General features: G+C 37.9%; 1 protein-coding gene across 1 annotated transcript in view; it reads right to left on the bottom strand.

Moving 5' to 3' along the window:
* Positions 1-312: 312 nt before the first annotated feature.
* LOC144630973 (C-1-tetrahydrofolate synthase, cytoplasmic-like) overlaps positions 313-9,443 on the bottom strand; it is a 47,668-nt gene continuing 38,537 nt past the window's right edge. Inside the window, exons 16-24 of the mRNA XM_078489325.1 lie at positions 9,027-9,163; positions 6,309-6,355; positions 5,608-5,665; positions 4,961-5,010; positions 4,550-4,624; positions 3,642-3,744; positions 1,491-1,567; positions 1,172-1,251; positions 313-403 (exon numbers count right to left, since the gene is read on the bottom strand). Coding sequence (XP_078345451.1) covers positions 313-403; positions 1,172-1,251; positions 1,491-1,567; positions 3,642-3,744; positions 4,550-4,624; positions 4,961-5,010; positions 5,608-5,665; positions 6,309-6,355; positions 9,027-9,163 — 718 coding nt within the window. The remainder of the gene's footprint in view (positions 404-1,171; positions 1,252-1,490; positions 1,568-3,641; positions 3,745-4,549; positions 4,625-4,960; positions 5,011-5,607; positions 5,666-6,308; positions 6,356-9,026; positions 9,164-9,443) is intronic.

Below are 9,443 nucleotides of genomic sequence, written 5' to 3'. Positions count from 1 at the left end.
AAGACGTTAAATAATAGTGTTAATTAATTAGGCCAAACGGTTACGTAAGATAGTTACGTAACGCTAGTCCCAAAGCGGAACTTTATATAGTTAAGCTATGCGTGTTTGGATTGAGAATTTGTGTAACTTAGTTTAGTAAGTGTAGAATAAACTTCGGTCGGCCTTTTATCAACGGAGTTGAGTGATTTATCCGCGGTAAGACACAACAGATACAAAATAAAAATAAATAATTTTTCAAGAGAAGGTTCCCGTCACATGGAGCAATTGTTTTGGTTTTTCGAATCAGTAGTAATCAATTTAAATTGAGACTTATCATTCTTGCAGTAAGTCATATAAACTAACCAGATCATCTGCTGTCACAGGTTCTCCTTCCTTATTACTGGCTACAACAATGTTACCAAGCCTATACAATGTAAATGAAAATTGCAAATGGTTATATATACACTGTGTATGCTCTAATTCAACAGATCACCAGTTTAACCAGTTCAATAGGTCACGTCTGTCAGTTGTAATTGGTAGATTTCGATCCATTTTGTTTGTTTCTGTTTTTCAAGGTTTGTTTGCTTTCACCTGATTGACTGCAGCAAAAAATATGCAATCGTATGTTGGGTTTTGCACTTCACAGTTCATGTGTTATTGACTTGAAGGTGTTATAATTAGCAGTAATCAGAGATTAGGGGAGTGCGTTTGACCTATAGGTAAAATATACCCAAGGTAGGCAGGCAGTGGCAAAAAACGAGATGGTCGGCCTACTAGTAGTATGCCTTATACCAAAGTTAGTTACTATGCTTATACCTCACTAAACGCGAGGAGGATAAGTGTGAGAAAGATTGTGTGACGAACCAAAAGAACATAGAATGAATGAAATATTATGTACACAAAAATAATTATTTATTTCACTTGACTTGTTATCGTTTGGCACCAAACGAGATTAAACTTCCACAAACTTCTGGAAATAGTTTCGCTTCGATTTAAAACTTCACAAATTAACTTAAAAATACAGACACAATTCACACAGTAATCCATTACACGCATGTAACATTCAATATACAACGATTTCCTCATCAAAACGTCTAGTGTTCAGAGTTCATGTGTTATTGACTTGAAGGTGCTATAATTATAACTAAATTGTACACATAAAGAAATGTTGGAGAAAACTTAAAAGGCAAACCTCTTTCTCATGTCCTGAAGGTCTGTGGTGAGAGCCAGAATTGCCATGATCTCACTTGCGACGGTGATGTCGAACTGGACCTGCAGAAATTATTTAAAAAAATTAAATGCAAGGTAAATGAAAGGTAAATTCTACATCAACTAATGCTTTGTTAAGGGAAAGTTGAGAGTTAGCATATTAGCTATCGCTAGAAGATTACACCAACTTGCACTGATAGTTCTTGGATTAAAAAGAGCTTATAATAGTCGCATTTGGTCACTGGATAAATAAAATTACAACACATTTAAAATTAAACATGAGAAAAACTAAAAATAATTACCTGTCGTGTGTGGTCCTTCTCCGTTGGTGACTGACCAATAGTGATCTTCCTAAGAAATCTGTCATTAGTGTCAATCACTGAAACAGAGAACGTCATCAAGGTTAACAATAAATTCAAGAGAGCAGCTACTTACCATACCATACAGTACCGTACCTTATTATATGACTAGCTCCGTGAGCGGTCAAGATGAAGCGAAATTCGTGTTCTGATTGGCTACCCGAGCGGTCAAGATGGAGCCATCTTGACCGCTCGGAATCGCCCGCTGTGCTCCCGCAAGCAAAAAAACTTTTTCCGACGCTACTTGAAAGAGCTTTTCGTCGTAATTTTTCGCTATGAAACTATTTTCCTGAACAACGCAAAGATTTTCTAGCGAAAGAAAGTCCGATAACAAAGAAATAGGTTTTGAAGCGAGAGCAAACAAATTAAACAACAAATGTTTACGAGTTTCGTGAATTTATTTGCCGCAAAAACCGGCTAATATAAAAATTAATACGCAAAGCGACTTCAAGACATGATACCAGTTTTGTTTGGCGGAAAAGGGAGAGACTGAGGACAGTAGCATACCTGAAGAAGCGCTCGGCAAACTTGTGTAACATCAGTTCAAAACTGCATGGAATATTAAAAGCGGATGGCACGGCGAACCAGGCACTGCAAGCTTAACATCTTTTCACCGGAGCCTCTAACGCTCGTGAACGTCGAATAATGGGTGGGTCGAACATTTAAATTAATGATGTAGAAAAGTTCAAGCTTTTCCCGTGAAGTGGAAAGTCCCAAACGCTTTCAACAATCACAATTTCAGCTCGTGTCTCGGCAGGTTTGCACAACTAAAGCGCCAGAAGCGAGCAAATACTCTGCAAAACGTCCAATACTCAAAAGCTGGTGGCCAGATGGAATGAACATTCTTGTTTCAAGGCTTCAAACTCAACGTTGATTCGAAAATTTAAGAAATTTCGATATCCTTTTGAGGTTAAAAAGAACTAAATTTCGCTGTTGTCGCATCGTGTTACTTCGTCTCGATTCATTCAAGAATTTGACAGTCACTCATTAAACTTTAAGACCAATGAAATGATTTTAGCGTGCGCCATTGATTGTGCATGCAACTGGCTTCCTTTTCAGTGCTCGAAAAAAGTCATATAATAAATCCTTTATTGACCAAGCTTGTTCGGTCAAGATGGCAGGATATTGGCCTCGTTCTTTTTTTGCGTGTTTATGGACCTCGACTTCGTCTCGGTCCATAAACGCGCAAAAAAAAGAACTTGGCCAATATCCTGCCATCTTGACCTCACGCTTGGTCAATAACCCATATATATTACACAAAAAAGGTATTCGGGGGGGGGGGGGGCATTAATTAACTACAATCAACCAATCAGATTGGACCATTGCTTTTCCAATTTTTTCGAAGTATTGGGCCAGGAATTATAACAAATGATCAGTCCAAAAACTGCTCAATGTTTGTTTGGCTCCCAAAAGTGAAAAAAATAAGCTTGACTCTCATAAAAAAAATCCTCTCATACCATTTATTGGCTTGTTAAACAACATTAAGGAATTTTGGTCTTCCACCAGAATCCCGTTCTTTTTATCCTTTTGCTTTTCGCTTACTGGTATAGCAGGGTTCATACCCTTTTTCACAGACAACTTTTTACTTTTCCAGGACTTTTTAAAGACTCAGATTGATTTTTCCAAGGGCTCCAAAAATTTACATTATCCCTTTCTCTCCCAAGATCTCAAAATTATTTCTCCTAACTATCTGTACATTTCTTATGATGTTAGTTCTGAGAATTCAGTTGTTACTTGAGTTTAACAGATTTCCAGAAATTTCCAGGACCGGTAGCCTTTTTCCAGGACTATCCAGTCCTGGAAAAAGCCACAATAAGATTCCAGGACTTTCCAGGTTTTTCAGGACCCATAATAACTCTGTTATATTTGTAAAAATCTTTTTTTTTAGTTGTGTAATAAATCTCTTATTAGCCAGACTTTCTCGGGACTGTACTGGGAGAAAATTAGCTCTCAGTCTTTTCAGTATGGACCTTACTGTTCTTCATCATTACTGTACTGTCGAAACCTCAGGCCAGTGTAAGTGCGACTTCATAATGCCTTAACAGTATTTTTCCACTTTTGACTAAAATTATAAGCAGAATAATGAAACAGTACCTCGCTGGAAAGTTATGGTGTCTGGGTCAATGTCCAGCCTTGCAAATTTAGAGATCTCTTCAGGAGTCAACTCATTAGGGTTTGTTTTATCAATACCAAGTTTCTGAGGATATTAAAAGATGAGATGGTTTGTTAAATGAAAACAGCAAAAGCAAACGGAAGAAGAAACAAAATGTAGTGAGAAACACAACTTGTTGTGAAGTACTTTTGAATCACTCTAAAACTTCAGGATAGACTTCCATTACAAATACAGTCAACTCCCAACTTACAGACACCTTGTTATTGCAGACACGGTCACACCCAGTTTAAATTATGAAGAGGAATTGCAGTCTCAGTGAAGAAGAATTACTGAAATAACACCTGCTATTATGGACTCTAAACTGTGGCCCCAACAGTGTCATTTATAGTGAAAGTTGACTTTTGGAAAAACTCATTTTGACACAGGCGTGAAAACACATGCATGTGACACAGGCGCGAAACTCATGCATGTGACAAGGACTTGTAAACCTCTGGGATGATAGCGTGGTCATTTCCAGAGTGCGAATCCTTAATGGACAACCTGGCTTCCAAAAAGAGGTTTACAAGTCCTTGTCACGCGCATGAGTTTCGCGCCACGTTCCTTTCTTTCAAACTTTACATGTTATTTTTAAAGTGCGCGCTAACGCATTGCCTTTTTAAATCTTGTGTAACAGCTTTGATTATTTAACAGATGAAGACTTAAGCAACAGCTGAAATGTCTTGAAAAATAACATCAAACACAGTCAGCAACAAACCTGTAACAAACTGTGTCATCCCCTGACTACAATTAGACTATTTTTAAATCATTTGACACATTGGCTACCATTAGTTGTAGTACTCCAATATCATATAAACAGCTTGCTAAGCCAACATATACATAATATTTTTACCTTAAGTCTGCCAAGCATAATGTTGGAAAATTCCCTTTTGCCATGTTTCTCTGGTACAAGTCTGTTGAAGAGAGCCTAATTGACAAGAGAAAATTCTATAAATAAGTGCTACTAACAATATTATTATTTAATAAAAATAAGAGAAGTAAGGGAGGTTTGTGCTTATAAACTGAAGTTACATTCTGCAACTTTCACTTCTGCAAGTACATATACTGATACAGTACCAGAATTACCAAACAGGGAACATGCTTGTGAATGGTAACAACAGACTGGCAAGGGTAGCAGAATGGGAATGGGATGGTAACAGAGCCTCAGCTTTCCTTTTAGGTAATTCTGACAGGTACTGAAAGATGTTACAGATTCTATAAAGGGCATCTGCCTTGATTAAAGGGGAAAACAAACTAAACACACCTCGTCTGTTTGAGTAGATTCATGGAACATCCTTGTGTCAATGGCAGCAGCTAAAAGAAACATGATTACCAACTTATAATGATCTCAAGTTTACATAATGACATCAGGTTTCGCTTCCAGATAACATCCATATTATAATCTTTAACTTAGAACAGTGCTATATCAAGCATCTGGCTTTTAATCAGGATTTGAAAAGTGGGCATGCAAAAATTTATGTGGGGCAACATGTCCCAGCAACCTGGAGGGAGGGTCTAGGGCATGCTCCTCAAGACAATTTCCAAACTTCAACTATCTTTTGTGTATTGTAGTTTTCAGTGCAAGCTATTTTAAATAGTTTCAAAAAGTGGCATTTAAGCCAACATTCCAGATGTGACAGAAAAATTTTTCTCCAAAATCAGGGCAACCAGATGACTATCTGGCTAAAGGATGCTGGCTGGTCACTGCATCTACTGTTCAAAAGGTACGGTGATTGGTTTTCATTTGCATCTTATTCTATAGTTATCAGTCTTTAATTCATGAGAAACAAACACTTATAGACTGGAATACAACCTTGGTAAGAGGGCTATTTGTAACATGGTGTTTACATCCCCTTTCAAGAAACAGGGTATTCATGTGAACAATCATTTACCTTATGATGTAACACTTACCCAAAAGATTGTTTGATGCTGTAATGGCATGGATATCACCAGTCAAATGAAGGTTAAACTAAACAAACCACAGCAAAAAAAAGTTATGTAATTTATAGAACTGAAGTCTTCTGACGCTACTATAAAAAAATGGAATACAATAAATGCAAATCAGGTAAAGAAACACTGGCAGAAAAGAGAACATGTAGAAGGAGATAGAGAGGAGGAAGAGGAGGATGAGGAAGAGGGGAAAAATCTAAAGAGGAGGAGGGGAGAAGAGGAGGAGAAAGAGTAGGAGAGTGAGGAGTAGCAGTAGGAGGAGGAGGAGGAGGAGGAGGAGGAGAAACAGGAGAAGAGAGGAGGGAGAAGGGAGGAAGAGGAGGAAGAGGAGAAGGAGGAGGAAGGAGGATGGGAAGAAAGGATGAGAACGAGAGGGAAGAGGAGGAGGAAGAGCAGAAGGAGGAGAAGAAGAAGAAAAGGAGGATCAGGAGGAGATGGTGGTGGTAAAGGGAGGGAGGAGGTAAAAGAGGAGGAAGAGGAGAAGGAGGAGGAAGGAGGATGGGAAGAAAGGATGAGAAGGAGAAGGAAGAGGAGGAGGAAGAGCAGAAGGAGGAGAAGAAGAAGAAAAGGAGGAGGAGGAGATGGTGGTGGTGGTGGAGGTGGAGTAAGTAGATTGTTTGAACTGTTTTGATTATAATGACTTCATGGTTCATGTTACTTACCTCTTCCATTGGTATAACCTGAGAGTAGCCTCCGCCAGCGGCACCACCTAATACAACAAGAAGCTCTTAGAGCTCTCTGCGCTGGTCACGTGACCACCCTAGGGGAGCCATGTGGGGGGAACAAAGAAAATGCACCCCCCCCCATCCCCTTTATCTGCGTCAAACAATGTTGCGACTGACAAACAAAATGGTAAGAAAACACCTTGTGTGACATTTCATGGTTGACTAGTTCCAAACGCAATTCAATATTTTTCTTAATGATATATGCTAATGCTGGCCAAATTTAATTCCCACGATCCTGATCCGTGAAACCAAAAAAATATTTTAAATCAGCATCCAGTGCTGTATTGAATTCCCTTTTAAAAATTGAATAACTCGCTCCGAAAATTGGAGCAAATAATTAAATCAAATTTGAGAAGAACACTAGAGCTGCTTTTAGCTGATGGGAATTCCCCGGGGATTAATTTACCAATGACGTAAATCTTGCAAGTCAGGGCATGTTTGTTTCAGTTGTTTTCCTTCAAGATTTCAGAAATCCTCTAGACGACACAGCTCCAAAAATACAAAACGCTAAAAAGTCGAACATTTCACACATAACATGCCAATTATAACTTTTACCCGCTCAAACATATTTTTCTTTCACACTACATCTCCTATGTAAAGACCAGAGGATTCGCAAAATTGTCAAAGTGACAGTTGTCATGTCAGCTAGCACATTCTTTGACAACAACGTAATGGTACTGGGAATTTCCCTAGCCTACCGAATGACGTAAGCGGTACAAGTCAGGGCATGTTTGTGAAGGGAATTTTTCTTCATACCTCCAAAATGCTTTCAATGACACGGCCAAAAAAATAGATTACGCTTAAAAGAGAAATATTTCACAATAAATTTGTTTAGTAAAGACCAAAGGATTCGCAAAGACTTGAAAAGTAGGCGATAAATAGCTTCAAAACATTACGTGACTCTATGTCTAGCCAATCAAAAGTGAAACTTGTCATGTCAGCACATTCTTTGACACCAACGTAATGGTATTTAGTTACAGATTTATAGCCCGCTAAAGTATATTTTTCTTTCAAAGCATCAAAATTTAGTATTCTCTTTAAGTCAAACGCTTCAAACTAGAACATTCCACGCTAAAACATGCTAAGTAAAGACCAAAGCGTTAGAAAATTTCTCCTTAGTAGGTGATTTCTAGCTTTTAAACATTGCGTGACGTGTGACTGGCCGAACGGGCCTGCGGGGGCATCAGTGTGGTCACTGAGAAAAAAAAAACTAAGTGCAGAACATGAACTGTGTGCGCAGTTAATAAAGTACAGCATAAAGAATACAACATTTTTGCCATAATTATTATCAGCTTATATTCATTTTATTTTCACCCTTGAACTGTGTAACAGAGTTGCTCAAAAGACTCACAGTTTAAGTCTGCCTGTGCAGAATTTTTGTAAAAAACCTGTACATTTTGAAGCTACTAAGAACCACTACATTGTCAAATTTTAAATCATGTCAAGGACAGTTTTTGCTGCAAATTCAAATATCCCCTCCCTACATGTAACTATTATAATAATATACATGAAAAATTACTCGATTCTGATTGGCTAAGAGCAGTGCAGTTCAGCTGTAACATCAGTGCAAAAAGTGTAACACCAGTGCAAATTACACATCAATATTCTGGATTATGATTAGCTAAGAGACAACAGGAAATTTTCTAATGTTAACATGGTCAATTGACAGCTGTCAAAACAAGGTATCCACTGACTAATATCACATGACCATATCACGGGCTCAGGTGTACACCTCATCGAGGTCAGGTGTTTTTTTGAAGCTGACCGCTGACCAAGTTACTTTTTACCATTGTATCGCAGGCTCAACTTTTCTCATGTTTATATTATTTATAAGTAATCATATGGTTTATCTCGTTCAATTTGAAATTAATTTGCACTTGTGAGTTTTTCAAAAAGCTGAAATTGCACTCGCTGCAAATTCAAATATCCCCTCCCTACATGTAACTATTATAATAATATACATGAAAAATTACTCGATTCTGATTGACTAAGAGCAGTGCAGTTCAGCTGTAACATCAGTGCAAAAAGTGTAACACCAATGCAAATTACACATCAATATTCTGGATTATGATTAGCTAAGAGACAACAGGGAATTTTCTAATGTTAACATGGTCAATTGACAGCTGTCAAAACAAGGTATCCGCTGACCAATATCACATGACCATATCACGGGCTCAGGTGTACACCTCAACGAGGTCAGGTGTTTTTTTGAAGCTGACCGCTGACCAAGTTACTTTTTACCATTGTATCGCAGGCTCAACTTTTTTCATGTTTATATTATTTATAAGTAATCATATGGTTTATCTCGTTCAATTTGAAATTAATTTGCACTTGTGAATTTTTCAAAAAGCTGAAATTGCACTGGCTGATGCGGCTCGTGCAATTTCAGCTCTTTTGAAAAACTCACAAGTGCAAATTAATTTCAAATTGAACGAGATAAACCATATGATTACCTATACTTACAATGAGAGTCGTGCAAAAACAGTGAAGAAAGAAACAATGAATTGGCTTGTATTCTTATATCTTAAGTGTTACATCTACCTCTTGAGTTAGGTCCAGCTATATTTACTGACCTGTTGTTCAACCATAGCTGTTTTTATATAGCTACTACCAGAACACAAATTAAATGTGCATCGTGTGCATAATTTAAAATACCTTTGATGCCAAATGTTGGGCCCTGGGAAGGCTGTCGAATACAAGCAAAACAGTTCTTCTTCAGATGGGCTCCCATTGCCTGTGTCACACCAATGGTTGTTGTGCTCTTCCCCTCTCCAAATGGAGTGGGAGTCATGCTGAAGAAGAAAAAGTTTAAAAGCTATGAACAATATTTAGTTCAAATAAAGATTGCTGTCAGGAAGTATTTACACTTGTAAAAGAACCAGAAAATATATTTTTGACTCGCAATGCACACAAAGGGTTATAGCTACTTGGCCCTTTGGATACATTACATTTCTATAATGTTAGTATGATAGGCCTGCAAAGTGTGGAAAGGGCTACAGCTACATAGCTCTTTGCACACATTGCATGCCTATAATACGCACTTACCCCAAAAAGTGTCAGAGAACATGTGAC

Source organism: Oculina patagonica, chromosome 11 (genome assembly GCF_052425735.1).
Source record: "Oculina patagonica isolate OP01 chromosome 11, crgOcupat, whole genome shotgun sequence".
In the NCBI taxonomy this organism is placed as follows: domain Eukaryota; kingdom Metazoa; phylum Cnidaria; class Anthozoa; order Scleractinia; family Oculinidae; genus Oculina; species Oculina patagonica.
Note: the sequence above shows the minus strand (reverse complement) of the source record. Positions and strands in the feature narration are given on the sequence as shown.